Source organism: Canis lupus, chromosome 5 (genome assembly GCF_048164855.1).
Source record: "Canis lupus baileyi chromosome 5, mCanLup2.hap1, whole genome shotgun sequence".
NCBI lineage: Eukaryota > Metazoa > Chordata > Mammalia > Carnivora > Canidae > Canis > Canis lupus.
Genome location: NC_132842.1, coordinates 580,482 through 603,295, shown reverse-complemented (window position 1 = coordinate 603,295; position 22,814 = coordinate 580,482). Strand labels below are relative to the sequence as shown.

Sequence of the window (22,814 nt, the reverse complement as noted above, 5' to 3'; positions counted from 1 at the left end):
TATCTAAAATCTGAGACAATTATAAAAGTTATAATATACACAAGTGGGAATATCAGAGGAAACAATGGAACAAAAGAAATATTTAAAGTAATAACGGCTGAGAGTTTTCCAAATTAATGACAGCCCCAAACCACAGATCATAGAAGCTCAGAGAATACCAAAGATGAAAAATACCAAAAAACCTATATCTAATTATATTACATTCAAAGTAGAAAATCAAAGACAGAGAAAAACATCTTAAAGACTCCAGAGGAAAACAAAACAAAACACCAAACCTATAGAGAGTCAAGGATAAGAATTATACCATAATTCTCACCAAACAATGCAAGCAACAAGAAAATAGAAACATTTAAAGTGTTGAAGGAAGAACTCTACCAATCTAGAATTCTGTATCCAGAAAATTCATCCCTCAAAATTGAAAGAGACACAATAGTTTTCTCATTATAAAAACAAATAGAGGATATTTTTTTGACAGGAAATCTGAATTTCAAGAAAATATTAAAAGACATTCTTCAGAGATAAGGAATGCAATATAGATCAGAAATCCAGAATTAAAATTCACCACATTCAGGCCAAGGACAAAACACTGTCCACAGCAAGCAGGGAGAGCCTCTTCAGACACTGGCCTGAAAGATAGAAGAGCCAAACACGACAGCAGAGTATACATGGCACACATCAGAGACACTCCCTGAAGTGCCAGGCACTGGACACTATATGACCTATTCTTCATAAAGCCAATACAGTCAAAAGCAGAAGACACAACTGGTTTTTCTAACACAGAGAAGAATTCAGAGACTTAAATGCCAAGACAGAAGAATTCATATTAAATGAAAAACAAGATATGGCTATGGCTGGAGATCTAAGTGAAACAAATATAAGTTACATGCCTGATGAAGAATTTAAAGCAACAATCATGAGGACACTCACTGAGTTTGAGAAAGGAATAGAATATATTAGTGAGGCCCTTATTACAGAGATAAATATTAAAAAAGGAATCAGAGATGAAGAATACAATAAATCAAATTGGAAACAGGCTTGATGCAATGAACAACAGGTTGGAAGATAATAGAAGACAAAATGATTGAAAATAATGAAGGTGAACAAAAGAGAAAAGGATGAATTATGTAACACAACAATAGTCTTAGGGAATTCAGTACTCCATCAAACATAAAAACATTCATATTATACTAATCTAGAAGAAGAAGAGAAAGCAAAGAAGGTAGAAAATTTATTAGAGGAAACTATAGCTGAAAACTTCCCTCATCTGGGAAGGAAACAGACATCCAGATCCAGGAAGCATAGAGAACTTCCATCAAAATCAACAAAAGCAGGCCAATACCAAGACATTGTAATTAAATTTGCAAAACATAGTGATAAATAAAAAATCTTAAAAGTAGCAATACAAAAGAAGTCTCCAGCTTTAAAGGGAAGTCGCATAAGGCTAGCTGCAGATTTCTCAACAGAAACTTAGCAAGCCAGAGAGAGTGGCTTGAGATATTCAACATGCTGAATGGGAAAAATCTGTAGCCAAGAATACTCTATCCAGCAAGGCTATCATTCAGAATAGAAGGAGAGATAGAGTCTCCCAGACAAAAAAAACCCCAATGAACTAGGGAGGTCATTACCACTAACCTAGCCCTGTAAAATATATTAAAAGGGACCCTGAGTGGAAAGAAAAGACCAAGTGTGACAAAGACAATAAAGGAATAGAGAAAATCTCCAGAAACAATGTTACAATAAGCAATACAATGGCAATAAATACATATCTATCAATAGTTACAATGAATGTAAATGGGCAAATGCTCCAATCAAAAGACATAGGGCATCAGAATGGATTAAAAGACAAGACCCATCTATATGTTGCCTACTGATTTTAGAACTAAAGACAACCTGTATACTGAAAGGGAGGGTTTTGAGAAATATTTATCATGCAAATAGATGTCAAAAGAAAGCTGGATTAGCAATATTTATATCATACAAACTAGACTTTAAAACAATTTGTGAGGGCAGCCCAGGTGGCTCAGCGGTTTAGCACCACCTTCAGCCCAGGGCCTGATTCTGGAGACCCGGCTTCAAGTCCCATGTCAGGCTCCCTGCATAGAGCCTGCTTCTCCCTCTGCCTGTGTCTCTGCCTCTCTCTCTCTCTCTCTCTCTGTGTGTCTCTCGTGAATAAATAAATAAAATCTTAAAAAAAAATAAAACAAAGTGTGAACCAAGAGATAAAGAAGAACACTACATCATAATAAAGAGGGCAATTCAACATGAGGATCTAACAATTGTAAATATATAGGCACCCAACATGGGAGCACCCAAATGAATAAAACAATAACCTAAAAAAATTCATTGATACACAATAATAATAGGGGACGTTAGCACACCATTTACATCAATGGACAGACCATCTAACAGAAAACCAACAGGAAAACAATGGCTTTGAATGAAACACTGGACCAGATGGATCTAACAGATATATTCAGAATATTCCACCCTAAAACAGTAGGATACTCATTCTTTTCAAGTACACATGAGACATTCTCCAGGATAGATCACATATTAGATCAACAAATACCAAATTTTAAATCATACCGTGTACTTTCTTTGACCTCAATACAATGAAATTAGAGGCCAACCACAAGAAAAAACTTAGAAAGAGCACACATACATTGAGGTTAAACAACATGCTACTACATAATGAATGAGTCAACCAAGAAATCAAAGAATAAATTAAAACAATACATGGAAAAAACTGATAATGAAAATACAACCATCTAAAATCTTTGGAATACAACAAAAGAGCAGTCCTAAGAAGGAAATATATAGCAATACAGGCCTATCTCAAGAAGTAAGAAAAATTTCAAATATGCAACTAACCTTACACCAAAGGAGGCAAGAAGAAGGACAACAAATGAAGCCTGTCATGAGCAGAAGGAAGGAAATAATATAGATTGGAGCAAAAATAAATGATATACAAATTAAAAAAATAGAAACTAAAGAGAACAGATCAATGAAACAAGGAGCAGTTCTTTGACAAAATTAATGAAATTAATAAACCTCTAGCTAGACTTACCAAAAAGAAAAGAGAAGGGACTCAAATGACATCATAAATGAGGAGAAACAACTGACACCACAGAAATACAAATGATTGTAAGAGAATATTATAAAAAAACATGCCAACAAGTTGGATGACCTAGAAGAAATGGATAGATTCCTAGAAACACAAAGACTACCAAAACTGAAAGGAAGAAAGAAAAAAATGTGAACATGCCTATAACCACCAAAGAATTGAATCAGTAATCAGACAACTCCCAACAAACAAAAATCCAGGTCCAGATGGCTTCACAGGAGAATTCTACCAAATATTTAAAGAGTTAATTCCTATTCTTCTCAAACTATTCCAAAAAATAGAAAATGAAGGAAAACATCCGAACCTATTCAGTGCGTTCAGCATTACCTTGATACCAAAACCAGATAAAGAATTCACTAAAAAAGAGAACTACAGGTCAATATCTCTGATGAGTATGGATGTAAAATGGGTGGGGTGGTGGGGTAATTGGGTGATGGGCATTAAGGAGGGCACTTATGTAATGAGTACTGGGTGTTATATGCAAGTGATGAATCACTAAATTCTGCCCCTGAAATTAATAATATGCTATATTTTACCTACATTGAATTTAAATATTTTTTTTTTAAAAAAGAGTAGCTTCAAAATAAAAAATAAAAAAATTTCAATAAAATATTAGCATATCAAATCCAAGAGTAGATTAAAAGAATCATTAACCATGATCAAGTAGGATTTATTCCTGGGTTAGAAAGGTAATTCAATGTTTACAAATCAATTGATGTGATACACTACTTTAACAAAAGTAAGGATAAGAACCATATGATCCTCTCAGTAGGTTCAGAAAAAAGCATTTGACAAAATAGAACATCCATTCATGATAAAAACCCTTAACAATGTAGGGTTAGAGGGAACATACCTCAACATATGAAAAGCCATATATGAAACACCCACAAGTAATATCGTGAATGGGGGAAAACTGAGAGCTTTTCCTCTATGGTCAGGGACAAGACTGGGATGTCCATCCCACCATTATTATTTAACATAGTACTGGAAGTCCTAACCACAGCAGTCATACAACAAAAAGAAATATAAGGCATCCAAATCAGCAAGGAAGAAGTCAAACCTTCACTAATTGCAGATGACATGATATGTAGAAAATCTGAAAGACTCCATTAAAATACTGCTAGAATTGATACATGGATTCAGTAAAGTCACAGGATACAAAATAGACATACAGAAATCTGTTGTATTTCTAGACATCAATAAAAAAGAAAAAGTTAAGGAATCAATCCCATTTACAATTGTACCAAAAGCAATAAGATTCCTAGGAATAAACATAACGAAAGAGGTAAAAGACCTGTATCTGAAAACTATAAAACACTAGTAAAAGAAACTGAAGAGGACACAAAGAAATGGACAATTATTCCATGCTCATGGTTGGGAAGAACAAATATTGTTAAAATGTTTATATTACTTAAAGCAATCTACACATTTAATGCAATCTCTATCAAAATACCACCAGCATGTTTCACAGAGCTAGAAAAAACAATTTTATGGAACCACAAAAAAGCCTGAATAGACAAAGCAATTTTGAAAAAGAAAAGCACTGATTATTTACATCACAATTCCAGACTTCAAGCTACAGTCCAAAGCTGTGATCACCAAGATAGTATGGTACTGGCACAAAAATAAAAACAGATTAATGGAACAGAATAGAGAAACCAGAAATGGATCTACAACCATATAGTCAAATAATCTTTGAGAAAGTAGGAGAATATCCAACAAAAAAGTCAGTGTCTTCAACAAATGGTGCTGGGAAAACTGGACCACAACATGCAAAAGAATGAAATTGCACTGCTTTCTTGAATCATACATGAAAACAATTTCAAAATGAATAAAAGATCTAAGTGTGAGACTGAAAGCCATCAAATCCTAGGGGAGATACTAACTTCTTTGATATCAGCCATTACACTTCTTACTAGATACACCCCCTGAGGCAAGGGAAACAAAAGTAAAAACATGAACTATTGGGACTTTATCAAGATAAAAAGCTTCTGCATACTGAAGGAAACAATCAACAAAACTAAAACGCAACCTGTAGAATGGGAGAAAATATTTGCAAATGACATATCTGATAAAGTGTTAGTTTTCAAAATATATAAGAACTTATAAAAACTCAACTCAGCAAAAATAATCTAGTTTAAAAATGGACAGAACACATGAATAGACATTTTTCCAAAGAAGACCTCCAGATGGCTAACAGATACATGAAAAGATCATCAACATCACCCATCATCAGGGAAATACAAATCAGAACTGCAATGAGATATTACCTCACACCTGTCAGAATGGCTAAAATGACCAACACAGGAAGCAACAGGTAAGGATGCAGAGAATGGATAGGAATGCAAACTGGTGATAACTTTTATTTATTTAGTTTCCATTTTTTATTTAAATTCTAGTTGGTTAACATATAGTGTAAGATTGGTTTTAGGAGAATTCAGTGATTCTTCACTTACATATAAATGAATATTAAGAAGGACACTTGCTATGATGTGCCCTGGGTGTTATATGTAAGTGATAAATCAGACTTTTTATTTTATTTATTTACTTTTTAAAGATCTTATTTATTTATTCATGAGAGACACACAGAAAGAGAAAGAGAGAGAGAGAGGCAGAGGGAGAAGCAAGCCCCATGCAGGGAACCCGATGTGGGACTCGATCCAGGGTCTCCGGGATCACGCCCTGGGCTGAAGGCAGGCGCTAAACCGCTGAGCCACCCAGGGATCCCTAAATCATACTTTTAAAATAGAATACCAAAAGCACAATAACTGGAGCATATGTTGGAATGACACTACTGCTGGTCAGAAGTGCCCATTGGTCATGATCTCCTGGAACCTATAATCTCCTAAAGTCAGTTGAAAGATACTTTGAGATACTATTGAGCAGTTATTGGGCCTTGGTGGATACTGAGTGCATGTCCTATGGTTATGAAATAATCTTATGACTAGAAATTACAATCTGAAGGCAGTAAGGCTTTTGCTTTTGTTTTCTCATTATGTTTGCATATTCACTTTAAGAGTGTAATATTTCTATAATATATTGGCTCAAATCTGTATTCATGAACCAAAGAAAAAGATCTTGATCGGTTTAAAAGATAGTTACCCATAATTTTTATACTTGCTATGATGTCTTTCCTTTCTGTAAATTATTGGTTTCTCTACTTCCATTTGGAGTTTTGACACTGAATCTTGACTTAGAAGTATTAGATTTTCATCTGGTAGAGCAAAATGAACTAAATAAAGAGATGCATTTTGTTCATTAACTGGAAAAACAGATCTACTGTGAAAACTACAGATTTGAATTTATAACAAGTATACAATAGCATTTTCTCTCACTTTCATTGCTATATATAAATTGTCCTAATGTTAGGTCTTACATGAAGATTATATTTTGTTGTTGTTGTTCTTGTTGTTGTTTTATAGAGAGACAGAAAGAGTATGAGGTGGGGAGGGGCAAGGGGAGAAGGAGAGAGAAAATCCCAACCAGGCTCCATGCTCAATTTTGGAGCCTGCCAAGGGACTCCATCTCACAACCCTGGGATCATGATCTGAGCTGAAATCAAGAGTTGGACACAATCTACTAAGCCATTTAGGTGCCCCAATAAGGAAAGTTTTAAAGGGTATTACTGAAACTGTTTTATATTTCATAAGTATTCTGAGGCATCAAATATATTTTACAATAATCTGTACTTTTCGGCCTTGGTGGAATGGAATAGCTTAATTCATAACAATCGACCAAACAATAAAAATGCATATGTACAAGGTTATTCATTAGAGCATTATTTGTAACTGTAAAATATTTAAAACCATCAAAATGTTGAAGAATAGGATATTGGTTGAATAAACTAAGGTATATCCTATAAATTATAACCTAATATAATCTATGGCATATAATGTGATATAAACTGCTTTATGTCTTTGTGTAATAATAATAAATATTTCTATAAACTGACAAGAAGAGATTTCTAAGAGCTAATGCTTAAGTGAAAAAACTCTTTTAAAAAATGTACCTAGTATGCTAACTTTTGGGTCAGAATGAAGAAATCAGAAAAAAATAGAGAAATAGATATTAACTTTACAAAATGAAGCACAAGGGAAAAAACCATGACAAAACTATAGTGAGTTACCTACAAGAAGACAAGGGTGGGAAAGAAGACTTGGGAGTACAAGGGGAAGGACATATATATTTTGCATAATATTTACTTTTGGAAGCACATTAATGCGTTATGTATTAATGCTCTACACATTGCAAAAATAAAATTAAATCAATAAGGATAAAATGAAGCAACTAAAACTGAAAGCAAATGTAATGAAATGAACCTAATGAAGGCATAAAAATAACAACACAAATCCAAATAAGTCATCAAAATAGAGTTTGAAACATACCCTCAGTGTTGGGCAAGAAAATAGGGGGCAGACTGCAGGATTGAATAGGTTTATTTTTATAGAGGTATGTGCTGAGCAGTTCCTTAACAAGGTTGAAGTATTGTAAAATTGAGCAAATACATGAATCTGTTGATGCTTTAATATTCAAGATTGACATTGGAAGAACATATATATAAGAAATGGAGGAAAGCAAGAATGAGAGCTGAGGCACTAGAATTGAAGATGTACAAGAGTCCTCAGGACTTCTAAAACATGCAATATGGGTGACAGATGCACATATGATGTTCACATGCATGTGAATGTATGAATATGTGTTCATGCGTGTGCAAAAATATATACATACATGCATACATATATAGCATATGTGTATATGTGTATAAAATTAAGAAGTGCAGTTTCAGTTAAAATCCTATCTGTAAGCTTTCAGGCTCAACCCATAGAAAATTACAAAGATTTTTCTTGGCAATTATCATTTAAGAAAGCTTCCTACCCCACATTAGACTTAAAGCACAGCCAAGTGTGCTAGTTTCTGGAAGGAAGTGCAATCATGTACTCAGGCCTCTCCAGGCCAGCATTTCCCAGACCAGCTGCTCCATTCATAGACCTCAAAGAAAGCACTGTACTCTTCAGGTGACTCTGCTTAGATTACCTTACAGGGGAAGCCTTGAAGACAATTGTCTCCTTTCTGACTCAATTTTCAGTATTTTCCTCTCCTAGTCCTTCCCAAATCCCCCCATAGCCTGGGGCCATACAATGGCAAGAGCCTTTTATTTGGAGATCCTTCAGCAGTGAGAGACAATCATCCTCCCCATTTGTAATGAAACATTAAACACTTCTCTGGTTCCTTCAATAGGGAAAAATGGAACATTGCTAAAGCTGGCCTTTCCTGTTTAGATTCTTGCTTGTATACTTACAGTAATTGAATAAAGGTTTACTTGTTACTTTCAGTTTGGCTAGTTATCTTAATTGGCCAACTCAACAACTGACAGTGCATTCTCTGACAAATTGGTGAAGTGAGTAGAGTGGTCAATAAAACACATTAACTTCCTAGAAGACAAACACAATCAACTTCCAACATGGCACTTTTGAGAGGTATTAGAGAAATTCGTCAGTCACCCTCCAGTGATGTTAGTGGATCATTTGAAAGATCTGAGAGTTCCATGGCACTTCATCAGCTGTGCCAATACAGCTCAGAAAGTACTAGTGGAGTTGGGGAGTTTGGGGTAGCACTAATGACTGTTTACATAAACTTTTAAGATATTAGGGGGATCACTGGATGGCCTCTAACTCTCTGGTCAAATTCACATAGTGGTCCAAAATATAGATCCAAAAGAGAGACCCTAGGAAAGCTAGAGAAGCAATTCCGTAACTACTGATATAGTCCTTCAGTGATGACAACAAAATTCATCAGAAACTCCTGAATACTGAGTTATACTCAATTATTACCGTTAGCTATAAATATGTCCCTGTCACCAAAAATCAACCTACAACACACTAAATTTTTATCAAGACTTATACCTAAAATAAAAAAGAATGAAGAGCTCTTTGGGATCACTTGACCCAATAATTTGAAGCTCTTAGAGACTTGGACAGTTTGCCTCCTTGAAGGAGGCACCTCTGGGGTATGGCATTAAAGACCCCCATTTCCAGAGTAAGGAAAAAATAGCCACTTTGTCTAAGGAATAGGAAGAAGATGGTACTAGGATGAAAAAATGCAAGCATTCAACATCATCTACATTCTCAGTTGGATAGTATATGGACTCTGAGAGCTTTGGCCCACACACGATGAGTTCTTCAGCACTGAATAAGATGGTTGAATCATCTTTCCAGTAAATATAGTTTCCTGTGAGCCATCTTGATTGTCTCCAAGATGTACAAAAGAAGTGTGGAAACAATACATGGTGAGATTGTTAGTAAAACTATTTCTAGATTTACTTATGCAATTCTTTTGTTGTTGTTGGTCATGCAATTCTTATTGGTTATTAAACTCAATTCAATCTTTAAGCCTCCTCATAAGCCCATATTGATCACTTAGAGACATAATCCAGACTTTACTGGCAATCATTGAATTTGGAAAGTATGGCTGCTGCACAGATAGCAAAGACTGATCAGCAGAAAGAGTAATGTAAGAAGGGTAGGCATGTGCCCCCCTCTAGACTATTTAGGCTAGGGCCTATCAAAGAAATCTCTGATCTGGTTACTCAACAGTACGTTGCCAAAGAGTAGACTGATCAGCTCTCCTACCAAGGAACTCATAAGGAACTCATAGTCAGATAGTGATGGGCTCATGGGGTTTAGCAGGCTGCTCAACGAGAGCCTTTAAGGTGATGACCTCTTATGATTAATACAATTGCTCCTCTTTCTGCTCCTTCCAGAGAATCTGGGAGCAAATTATTGAGCCCTGGTAATATTTAAACAGATGTCTCACCTTTTAAAAATAAGCAAGACTAGGGGTTGAACCAAGGTCCTAGAGTTCCAAGTAGAAAACAGTGGTCCTATATCAAGTTCAATTTACTAGGCCTTCTGGATATTGGTGCATAGTTAACTGTGAAGATCACATATTAGATTAACAGCAGACCTCTCCACAGAGACCTGGCAGGCAAAAAAGGGCTGGCAGGATATATTCAGGGTCGTAAATGAGAAGAATCTGCAGCCAAGAATACTTTATTCAGCAAGGCTCTCATTCAGAAGAGCTTCTGGAAAAAGCTGGAAATATGTGACCACAAAACCAGCTCTGCAAGAAATTTTAAGGGGGACCCTGTAAAAGAAAGAGGAGTCCAAGGAAACAATCCACAAAAACAGGGACTGAATAGGTATCATGATGACACTAATTTCATATCTTTCAATAGTAACTCTGAACATGAATAGCTTAATGACACAATCAAAAGACGCAGGATTTCAGACTGGATGAAAAAGCAAGAACCATCTATTTGATGTCTACAAGAGACTCATTTTAGACTTAAGGACACCTATAGCCTGAAAATAAAGGTTGGAGAACCATTTACCATTCAAACGGTCCTCAAAAGAAAGCAGGGGTAGCACTCCTTATATTAGATAAGTTAAAGTTTATCCCAAAGACTGTAGTAAGAGATGAAGAGGGACACTATATCATACTTAAGGATCTATCCAACAAGAGGACCTAACAATCATCAATATTTATGCCCTGAATGTGGGAGCTGCCAAGTGTATCAACCAATTAATAACCAAAGTTAAGATATACTTAATAATAATACACTTATACTTGGTGACTTGAATATAGCGCTTTCTACAAATGACAGGTCTTCTAAGCACAACATCTCCAAAGATACCAGAGCTTTAAATGATACACTGGACCAGATGGATTTCACAAATATTTACAGAACTTTACATCCAAACGCAACTGAATACACAACCTTCTCAAGTGCACATGGAACTTTCTCCAGAATAGACCACATACTGGGTCACAAATCAGGTCTTAACCAATACCAAAAGATAGGGATCGTCCCCTACATAAATTCAGACCACAATGTTTTGAAACTAGAACTAAATCACAAGAAGAAGTTTGGAAGGATTTCAAACACGTGGAGGTTAAATACCATCCTGCTAAAAGATGAAAGGTTCAACCAGGAAATTAGGGAAGAATTTAAAATTCAGGAAATTAATGAGAATGAAGATACAACCGTTCAAAATCTTTGGAATACAGCAAAAGCAGTCATGAGGGGGAAATACATCGCAATACAAGCATCCATCCAAAAACTGGAAAGAACTCAATTACAAAAGCTAACCTTGCACCTAAAGGAGCTGGAGAATAAACAGCAAATAGATCCTACACCCAGCAGAAAGAGAGTTAATTAAGATTCGAGCAGAACTCAATGAAATAGAGACCAGAAGAATTGTGGAATAGATTAACAAAATCAGGACAGGGCTGTTTGAAAGAATTAATAAGATAGATAAACCATTAGCCAACCTTATTAAAAAGAGAGAAAAGACTCAAAGTAATAAAATCATGAATGAGAAAGAAGAGATCACTACCAATACCAAGGAAATAAAAACAATCTTAAAAACTCATTATGAGCAGCTATACGCCAATAAATTAGGCAATCTAGAAGAAATGGACACATTTCTGGAAAGCCACAAACTACCAAAACTGGAACAGGAAGAAATAGAAAACCTGAACAGGCCAATAACCAGGGAGGAAATTGAAGCAGTCATCAAAAACCTCCCAAGACATAAAAGTCCAGGGCCAGATGGCTTCCCAGGGGAATTATATCAAGCATTTAAAGAAGAAACCATACCTATTCTACTAAAGCTGTTCTGAAAGATAGAAAGAGATGCAGTACTTCCAAACTCATTATATGAGGCCAGCATCACCTTAATTCCAAAACCAGACAAAGACCCCACCAAAAAAGAGAGTTATAGACCAATATCCCTGATGAACACAGATGCAAAAATGTTCAACAAGATACTAGCCAATAGGATCCAACAATACATTAAAAAGAATATCCACCATGACCAAGTAGGATTTATCCCCAGGATGCAAGGCTGGTTAACACTCATAAAGCAATCAACATGATAGATAATATCAACAAGAGAAAAAACAAGAACCATATGATCCTCTCAAGAGATGCAGAGAAAGCATTTGACAAAACACAGCATCCATTCCTGATCAAAACTCTTCAGAGTGTAGGGATAGAGGGAACATTCCTCGACATCTTGAAAGCCATCTACAAAAAGCCCACAGCAAACATAATTCTCAATGGGGAAGCATTGGGAGCCTTTCCCCTAAGATCAGGAACATGATAGGGATGTCCAGTCTCACAACTGCTATTCAAGATAGTACTGGAAGTCCTAGCCTCAGCAATCAGACAACAAAAAGACATTAAAGGCATTCAAATTGGCAAAGAAGAAGTCAAATTCTTTGCAGATAACATGATACTGTACATAGAAAACCCAAAAGACTCCACCCCAAGATTGCTAGAACTCATACAGCAATTTGGTAGTGTGGCAGGATGCAAAATCAATGCCCAGAAGTCAGTGGCATTTCTATACACTAACAATGAGACTGAAGAAAGAGAAATTAAGGAGTCAATCCCATTTACAATTGCACCCAAAAGCATAAGATACCTAGGAATAAACCTAACCAAAGAGGTAAAGGATCTATACCCTATAAAAGCATGAACACTTCTGAAAGAAATTGAGGAAGACACAAAGAGATGGAAAAATATTCCATGCTCATGGATTGGCAGAATTAATATTGTGAAAATGTCAATGTTACCTAGGGCAATTTATACTTTTAATGCAATCCCTATCAAAATACCATGGACTTTCTTCAGAGAGTTGGAACAAATTATTTTAAGATTTGTGTGGAATCAGAAAAGACCCCGAATAGCCAGGGGAATTTTAAAAAAGACAACCATAGCTGGGGCATCACAATGCCAGATTTCAGGTTGTACTACAAAGCTGTGGTCATCAAGACAGTGTGGTACTAGCACAGAAACAGACACATAGATCAATGGAACAGAATAGAGAATCCAGAAGTGGACCCCAACGTTATGGTCAACTAATATTCGACAAGGCAGGAAAGACTATCCACTGGAAGAAAGACTGTCTCTTCAATAAATGGTGCTGGGAAAATTGGACATCCACATGCAGAAGAATGAAACTAGACCACTCTCTTGCACCATACACAAAGATAAACTCAAAATGGATGAAAGATCTAAATGTGAGTCAAGATTCCATCAAAATCCTAGAGGAGAACACAGGCAACACCGTTTTTGAACTTGGCCACAGCAATGTCTTGCAAGATATATCCATAAAGGTAGGAGAAACAAAAGCAAAATTGAATTATTGGGGCTTCATCAAGATAAGAAGATTCTGCACAGCAAAAGAAACAGTCAACAAAGACAACCTACAGAATTGGAGATGATATTTGCAAATGACTTATCAGATAAAGGGCTAGTATACAAGATCTATAAAGAACTTCTTAAACTCAACAGCAAAGAATCAAGCAATCCAATCATGAAATGGGCAAAGGACATGAACAGAAATCTCACAGAGGATTACATAGACATGGCCAACAAGCACATGAGAAAATGCTCTGCATCACTTGCCATCAGGGAAATACAAATCAAAACCACAATGAGATACCACCTCACACCAGTGAGAATGGGGAAAATTAACAAGGCAGGAAACAACAACTTTTGGAGAAGATGTGGAGAAAGGGGAACTCTCTTGTGCTGTTGGTGGGAATGTGAACTGGTCCAGCCACTCTGGAAAACTGTGTGGAGGTTCCTCAAAGAGTTAAAAATAGATCTGCCCTACAACCCAGCAATTGCACTGCTGGGGATTTACCCCAAAGATACAGATGCAGTGAAACACCGGGACACCTGCAATGTCCACAATAGCCAAACTGTGGAAGGAGCCTCGGTGTCCAACGAAAGATGAATGGATAAATTAGATGTGATTTATGTATACAATGGAATATTACTCAGCCATTAGAAACGACAAATACCCACTATTAGCTTCGATGTGTAGGGACCTGAGGGTATTGTGCTGAGTGAAATAAGTCAATTGGGAAAGGACTAACATTGTATTGTCTCATTCATTTGGGGAATATAAAAATTAGTGAAAGGGAATAAAGGGAAAGGAGAGAAAATGATTGAAAATATCAATGAGGGTGACAAAACATGAGAGACACCTAACTCTGGGGAATGAACAAGGGGTAGTGGAAGGGGAAGTGGGCGGGGGGTTAGGGTGACTGGGTGATGGACAAAGAGGGGGGCACTCGGTGGGATGAGCACTGGGTGTTATGCTATATGTTGGCAAATTGAACTCCAATAAAAATTTTTTTAAAAAATATTATAAATAGAAAACCCTAAAGACAAGACTCCATCAAAAAACTATTAGAACTGATAATTAAATTCAGTAAAGTTGCAGTACACAAAGTTGATATACAAAAATCAGCTTTATCATCACTAATATAAGGTTTTATAAAGATAAATTAAGAAAACAATACCACTTATAATAGCATTCAAAATAATAAAATAACTAGGAATAAGTTTTATCAAGGAGGCAAAAGACCTGTACACTATAAATACTATGAGACACTGGTGAAAGTAACTGAAGATGACAGAAATAAATAATGGATATTCCATGCTCATGGATTGGAAGATTTAATATTGTCAAAATGTTCACATCACCCATAGCAATCTACTGATTCAAATCAATCCCTATCAGAATTCCAGTGGCAAATTCCAGGGAAGATGGTGGAGTAGAAGGACCCTCAGCTCACCTTGTCACACAGATACAACTAGAAAACACATCAGTGTAAAAAACACATAAAATGACTGAAAGACTGTCATAACAAAGTCCACAACTAAGAGGCCACATTTAAGAAGGTAGGAAGGGCAAAAATTCTGTAGGGAGCTATAGGAACCCATGGCACTATTCACAGGAGGAAAGGATACTGCAGGTTAAACAGAGAGGGGAAGGAACAGACTTTCACATTGTGGACCGCAAATGAGAAAGACAAATCCCCATAACATTTGGCTTTGAAAACCAGACAGGTTGAATTTCTTACAAACAGTGAGACTTAAGACCTGGAACTTTAAAATCAGTGGGCTTCGCTTCCTGGGAGCAGGGAGGGTTAGAGAAAACTGAGTTTCCCTCTTAAAGAGTACAACAAACAGCCCACAGAAATGCAGCATGGAAACAGCATTTTGAAAAATACCTGGGGGCATATGGGAGGAATATTTGTTTACCTATCTCAATGCATGTGCTCTAGAGGAAGAGATCCTTGGGAGACTTCTCCAGGAACAAAGGACCTGACCAGAGTCATGCCTCTCCCCCACCCCTAGTCTAAACATATGGCCATCTTTGGGAATAGCACTACCCTGACACTTGTTACTAAATTGCTAATACCATGCATCCTGCACACAGGCTTCTGTGGATCTGCCCTCTCCAACATACTCTTGATTAGAGCCTACCCAAAGTGATACCACAAGCCTTCACTTTGTAGTGTGCAAGCAGCCTTGATAGGGGTGAGCACCTCCAAAATGACTCCTCTCCCCTGGGGAGAGAAAAATATAATCACAGACACAACTCAGATTGCAACCCCAGTAGTGAGCTGGGGGCAGAATGCTGGTCTGAGTGCAGGCCACACCCACCAATGAAAGCTTCACAGGAGACAACACAAGGAAAGTGCCCTGCAGGTTGATGACCCTGCATCTCTGACAAATGCCTGGTCTGATTCAACTCAAGCTTAAGGCAGCCCCAGACTGGACCACTAACAGCATGGGGATGAAACACTGTCTATAATAGGTAATGAGAGCCATTGCAGATGACTAGACTGAAGGAAAAAGTGGCTCAGCCACAACAGCAGAGCACATGTGACACACTTGGGAGATCCCCATGAAGTGCCAGGTTCAGATGGACAGAAGACACTGCATTGCAGGGCACTATAGGAACTCTTCTTCATAAGGCCACTATGTATAAGAGCAGAACACATAATTGACTTTCTTAACACAGAAGAACAGTTATAGAAAGTTAGATAAAATGAGGAGACAGAGGAATATGTCCAAAATAAAATAACAGGACCAAATCACACCTAGAGACATGAGTGAAATGGGGATAAGTAGCATGCCTGATAGAGAATTTAAAGTAATAGTCATAAAGCTACTAACTGAACTTGAGAAAAGAGTCAAGGACCTCAGTGAGGCCATTAACAAAGAGAAAACATTCAAAAATCAGAGATGAAGAACTCAACAAATAAAATTAAAAATATACAAGTTGCAGTAAATAATAGAAGAGAAGAAGCAGATAAATAGATCAACAACCAGAAGGGCAGAGTAATGGAAAACAATCAAGCTGAGTAGGTAGGAGAAAAAAAATAATATAAAAAGAAATTAGACTTCGTGAATTCAGTGACACTATCAAGCATAACACTGCATTAGAGGGATCCCAGAAGGAGAAGAGGGAGAAAAGAAGGCAGAATATTTGCTTGGAGAAATAATAGTTGAAAATTTCCCAAATCTGGGGAAGGAAATAGACATCTAGATCAAAGATACATAGATAGCCCTAAACAAAAATCAGCCCTAGGAGGGACACACCAAGACACAAACAATTAAATTGGAAAAAAAATAGTGATAAAGAGATAATTTTAAAAACGTAAAGAGAAAAGAAAATATTTACATACTAGGGAAACCCCATAAGGCTATCAGTGGGTTTTTCAGTGGAAATTTTGCAGGCCAGAAGAGTGGGGCATGTTATATTCGAAGTGCTGAAAGGAAAAAAATCTTCAGTCAAGAATCCAGTAAAGCTATCATTCAGAATAGAAGGAGAGATAAAGAGTTTCCCAGACAAACAAAAATTAAAGGAATTTATCAAGACTAAACCAGCCATACAAGAAATGTTAAAGAGGATAATTTGAATGGAAAGAAAAGACCATAAGAATAAAAAGAAGAAGAAGAAGAAGAAGAAGAAGAAGAAGAAGAAGAAGAAGAAGAAGCAGCAGCATAAAATCAGTAAAAATAAATAAATCTGTAAAATTCATTCAAGGGATCAAAAAGTAAAAGGATGTATATAACATGACACAATATACCTAAAATGTGGAGGTGGGGAGAGGAGTAAAGAATAGGTTCAAAACTAAATGACCATCAACTTACTATAGACTAGTATATGAAGTGATGTTATATATAAATCAATTGGTAACCACAAATCAAAAGCCAGTAAAAGATGTGCAAATATAAAGAGAAAGAAATCTAAATATATCATTAAAGAAAGCCAAATAATAATGAGAGAAGAAGCAAATCAAGAAAGGAACAAAGAAGAACTACAAAAGCAATAATAAAAGAAGTAACAAAATGGCACTAAGTACTTACCTATCAACAATAGAGACTTTATCAAGATAAAACTCTTGCACAGCAAAGAAAACCGTCAACAAAACTAAAGGGTAACCTACATAATGGGAGAAGATATTTACAGATGTCTTATCAGATAAAGGATTAATATACAATATCTATAAAGATCTTATCAAACTAAACACCCAAAGAACAAATAATCCAGTCAAGAAATGGGCAGAAGAATGAACAGACATTTCTCCAAAGAAGACATACAACTGGCCAACAGACACATGGAAAAATATTCCACATCATCAGGGAAATACAAATCAAAAGCACAATAAGATACCACTTCACACCAGTCAGAATGGCTAAAGTTAACAACTTAGGAAACAACAGATGTTGGCGACCAAGTAGAGAAAGGGAAACCCTCTTGCACTGTTGGTGAGAATGCAAACTGGTGCATCCACTCTGTCAAACAATATGGAGGTTCCTCAAAAAGTTAAAAATAGAACTACACTTTGATGCAAGAATTGTACTGCTAGGTATTTATTCAAAGGAAAGAAACATAATGATCCAAAGGGGAATCGGCACCCCAATGTTTATAGCAGCAATGTCCACAATAGCTATGGAAAGAGCCCAAGATGTACATTGACAGATGATGAATGGATAAAGAAGAAGTGGTATATGTATATAATGGAATATTACTCAGCCATCAAAAAGAATGAAATTTTGCCATTTGAATTGATGTAGATGGAACTAGAGGATATTATGCTAAGCAAAATAAGACAGAGAAAAACAAATACCTCTGTGATATTTCTGTTCATGTCTTTTTCCCATTTCACGATTGGATTGTTTGTTTCTTCGTTGTTGAGTTTAATAAGTTCTTTATAGATCTTGGATACTAGCCCTTTATCTGATATGTCATTTGCAAATATCCTCTCCCATTCTGTAGGTTGTCTTTTAGTTTTGTTGACTGTTTCTTTTGATATCACTCATGTGGAATTTAAAAAAATAAAGCAGATGAATATAGGGAAAAGGAAGGAAAAATAAAATAAAAACAGAGAAGTAGGCAAACCCTGAGAGACTCTAAACTGTAGGAAATAAACTGAGGGTTGCTGGAGGAGAGGTGGGTGGGGGGATGGGCAATGAGTATTAAGGAGGGCACTTCATGTAATGATCACTGGGTGCTCTATGCAATGGATGAAGAACTGCACCCTACATCTGAAACTAATGCTACACTATATATTAGCTCATTGGATTTAAAGAAAGAAGAAAAAGAAAGAAAGAGAAAGAAAGAAAGAAGAAAGAAAGAAAGAAAGAGAAAGAAAGAAAGAAAGAAAGAGAAAGAGAGAGAGAGAAGAAAGAAAGAAAGAAAGAAAGAAAGAAAGAAAGAAAGAGAAAAGAAAAAATATGTTTTTATATGTGCACATATATGTGTGTAAATGAATGTGTGTATTGTATGCATACATGCATATGTGTATGTTTACATATACGTATATATGTATATGTATAAATTATGAGGAGAATCTGACTCAGGCCAAAATTCTATGTGTGATCTTTTAGATCCAATGATATATAATTACAAAGGCTTTGTTTGGCAGTTGTCATGAGGAAAATGTCACACCTCATACTACAGTTGACACACAGTCAGGGTACTGTAGAGGAGGCAATTGCACTAATGAGTCAAGGTCCATTTGGGCTGGCCATATCTGCATTGTAGCTCAGGTACATACATTGGGAACCTTTGTAAGAGGCAGAGGAGACCTCAGGTGAGGCATTATATTGTTCAGGCACTTCAACTTAGACCATCTTATTGGATAGGCCTTCCAACCCTTTCTCTTATTAAACTTAGTAAGTGAAAGTGGCACCTTGTGAAGTATTACTAAAGACCCCCCCCCCCATTTCAGAATTTCTGACAGTGGCCACTTTGCCTAAAGTGGGGAAGAAAAATGGAAAGATGTAGAACTGAGACTAGCTCCATCTTCAGCTGGGCACTATTTGGGCTCTGACAGTTTTGGCCCACATATGATGAGTTCCCAGCACTAAAAAACATGTATTACTATCTTTCCAGAGAATATAGTGGCCTGGAGAACCATCCTGGTGACCTCTCAGGTACACAATTAGCAAGTGAGAACAACAGATAACAAGACTGATGATCATATTCAGATTTCTAGATTCACTTGTCAATCATGTTGATTATCAAGCTCAATCAAACCTCCTCATAAGATCACGTCAATCCATCCACGACACAATCCATAGCTTAACTGACAAATTTTAGGACATGGTAAAAGTGTCTATGGCATAGATAAAAAATACTGACCACTGGAAAGAATGTTATAAAAATGGCAACTCTCCTGAATACAATCCAGGCAATGGCCTTACGGAAGTCATCTTTGGACCTGGTTGCCAAACAACAAGGTCTCTCAAAGGAACAAACTGGTGGGCTCTCTACCAACAATGCATAGCTAGTTGTGAGCCATCAGGTTCCCATCAGGCACGAAGGTCCAAATAGTAATGGCTACTATTGACTAATAAAAGTGCTATTCCATCTATTCTGCTATCCCAGTGAGTCTTGAGACTTGGGTAGTTTGCTTCCTTGATGAAGGGGATAATCTTTTAAAGCTTTAGTGAGAGTGGTACCTTGTGGGATCCATCAATACAGACCCTTTTAAATTTTATGCAAACCTCTAAGCTTTTGGAAATGAACAAGACTAGAAGTTAGACATAGCCAAGAGTTCAAAGGTCAGAGTTCAAAGAGGTAAAAGATTACATTTTGGGGCCCTTTGGACACTAGTGAACAAATTCCTGTGACCCCATAATCTCTGACACAGGATAAGGAGAAACATAATTCTCTGAGAGGTCTGAGGCCATCAGGCCTCTTTTCTAGACCCAAGTGTGCATGAATTTCTTTGGGCCACCCCAATTATTATGGCTTCTACTACTGAATATATTATTGGTAGAAATGTACTTTATATACCAACCAGCAATTGCATTTACTCTTAACCTCTGATTAGATTTGCTAAAGGAAAGGTACTTCTGTGGGATACATGGAAAATCATGACCTACCAAACTACTGGCATCTAGCACCATTGTCTACCAAACACAATGTCAACAGCCAGGAAAATAAAAAGGAATAACTGCCTTCACTGTTGAAATTTATTTATTTTTATTTATTTTTTATTTATTTATTTATTTTCACTGTTGAAATTTAAAAAGCCAACAATGGGGGATCCCTGGGTGGCTCAGCAGTTTAGCACCTGCCTTCTACCCAGGGTGTGATCCTGGAGACCTGGGATCAAGTCCCACATCAGGCTCCCTGCATAGAGCCTGCTTCTCTCACTGACTGTGTCTCTGCCTCTCTCTCTCTCTCTCTCTCTCTCATGAATAAATAAAATCTTTAAATATTTTTTTTAAAAGCCAACAATGTCTGTAAATTATTTCTCCAATCAATGGTTCCACCTGTCCTACATGCAAGACTTCTGAAGTTTAGACCCCAAATTGATTAGGGCTATGCAAACTGTCAGTGCTGCCTTTGTCATTGGTGGTACCTAACATTATGACAGTTATAGAGGCTATTGCCCAAAGTGATAGAACTTGCTATGCTACAGATGACATCACAAATGCCGTTTTCAGCATCCCTCTCCATGCAGATGATCAGGATTAGTTTGTTGCATGTAGTGTGAATTGCCTTGTATCGCAAATATCCTTCTATAACACTTCCTAAACTCCCCAACTATCTGTAATCAATGCATGGGTCAAGAACTGGAAAAAAATCTCACTCTTAAGGAGGGTGCTATCTTTCCAATCTATTGATGAAATTATCATAGTATGCCATTATTACCAATAAGGTACAAGGACCTAAGTCCAGAGTAAAATTTCTGGGCATGATCAATAAAGAGCTTAATGTATCATCCCAAAGAAGCCAATTGTCATGCTTTTGGTCCTCTGTGTCCCCCAAAATAAAAATAATCTGAGCAGTTAGTAAGACCATTGAGATACTGCCATGCTCTCACAGGGATCATAGAGCAGCCATCTGTGATCTTTGGCTGGGGCTGTACTGGACAGGATCCCCTAGGGGTCCTTCAACTGACCATCTTTGCTGCCCTTTTCTGGACCCCTCTGATTTCCATTTGCTGTTTCAGTTACAAATCTCAGCAACATGTCTTTTTGTATGCTGGAGATTATGGCAGAAGACCTCTACTGGAGGTCACAAGACACCCCTTGGGCTTTGGGTCTGCATTCTGTCCGTTGACTAAAAAGTGCATATTCTTTATGAGACAAGTATTGGTCTATTGTTGACCATGGTGAAAACTGAGAACATGACCTTGGTCATGTAACAATCTTCTGATAAGAAATTCCAACCAAAACATATTAATAGAAATATGTTTTGTTCTCTAGTTATGTTAGAGTATTCACATTTTCTGTATTCAAAGTTTAAAATTTCTATAAAATACATGTTCACTTATGTAATCATGAACCAAAGAAAGTTCTGACGCATTTAACTTAAAACAATATAAAGTTATCTATAATTATTATACTTACTGAGTCTTTCCTCTATTGAAGTTTTTCGTTTTGATTGTACTTGGGTTTTTAACACCGGGTCTTGATGTTTAAGCATAATATTTTCATCTGGTACTTCATCAACAGCTACATAAAGAGTTAAATTAATAAGAAAATAGATATATCATGAAATATCTAGATTTCAAATTTATAACAAGTGAATAGCACCATTTCCTCCCATTTTTATAAAATCACAAATCAATTATCATAATACCATATCTAACTGAAAATTCTGAGACTATTTTTAATGGGTATGTACTGAAGTTGTCTATTTTATAAATATTCCAGGCACTAAGTATGTTTATGACACTAATTTAGTCAGGTTATTTATACTTTAGGTTAATACACATTCATATACCAACCAATGAAAATGCATAGGCGCAAGATTAGTCAATATGACCTTATTTGTAATTGTAAACTATTTAAAATTATCTAAGTATTCAAACATAGGAGATTGGTTGAGTAAACTAATATATATACCACAAACAATACTATTTTCCACAATATATACAAGTCAAACCATTATTAACTTATATAATGATGTCATGCCAATTATTTCTCAATAAAACAAAATTGTTCAGTATCAATTACAATAAATTATGTTGTATATATGTGGGTATATAAACATATAGTATATGTAGTATGTATAGGGATATAATGTTGTACAAATAACTGTACATAGAGTGAGATATTCCCCTTCCCATCTAGATGAGCTAATACATCCAATCCTTGCCTGATATTTCATGGGGATATGAAACGTAGGTTGAAGCACTCATGGAAGTCAGTGCCCTTTCATGTTTAGACTCCTGCTTTTATCATTGTAGTAAGTGAATAAAGGGTTAATTTTTACTTTTAATTTGGCTTATCTTAAGTGACCTCCCCCATGCCTAGAAGCTTTCTCTCGGTGACAGATGGTGACAAGCATGG

At 36.4% G+C, this 22,814-nt stretch overlaps 1 protein-coding gene across 8 annotated transcripts in view; it reads right to left on the bottom strand.

The window, feature by feature from the left end:
• The window catches only part of CCDC7 (coiled-coil domain containing 7), a 391,847-nt gene that overhangs the window by 114,888 nt on the left and 254,145 nt on the right, over positions 1-22,814 (bottom strand). For 7 of the 8 annotated variants that reach the window (XR_012030726.1, XM_072825155.1, XM_072825157.1 and 4 more), the window contains one exon: positions 21,870-21,974. Coding sequence is in view for 7 of the 8 variants with exons in the window: in XM_072825155.1 (XP_072681256.1) it covers positions 21,870-21,974 (105 nt within the window). In the remaining variant the exon portion in view is untranslated. Of the gene's footprint in view, positions 1-6,226; positions 6,357-21,869; positions 21,975-22,814 lie in introns of all 8 variants that reach the window. The other variant, XM_072825160.1, reaches the window with a different exon arrangement.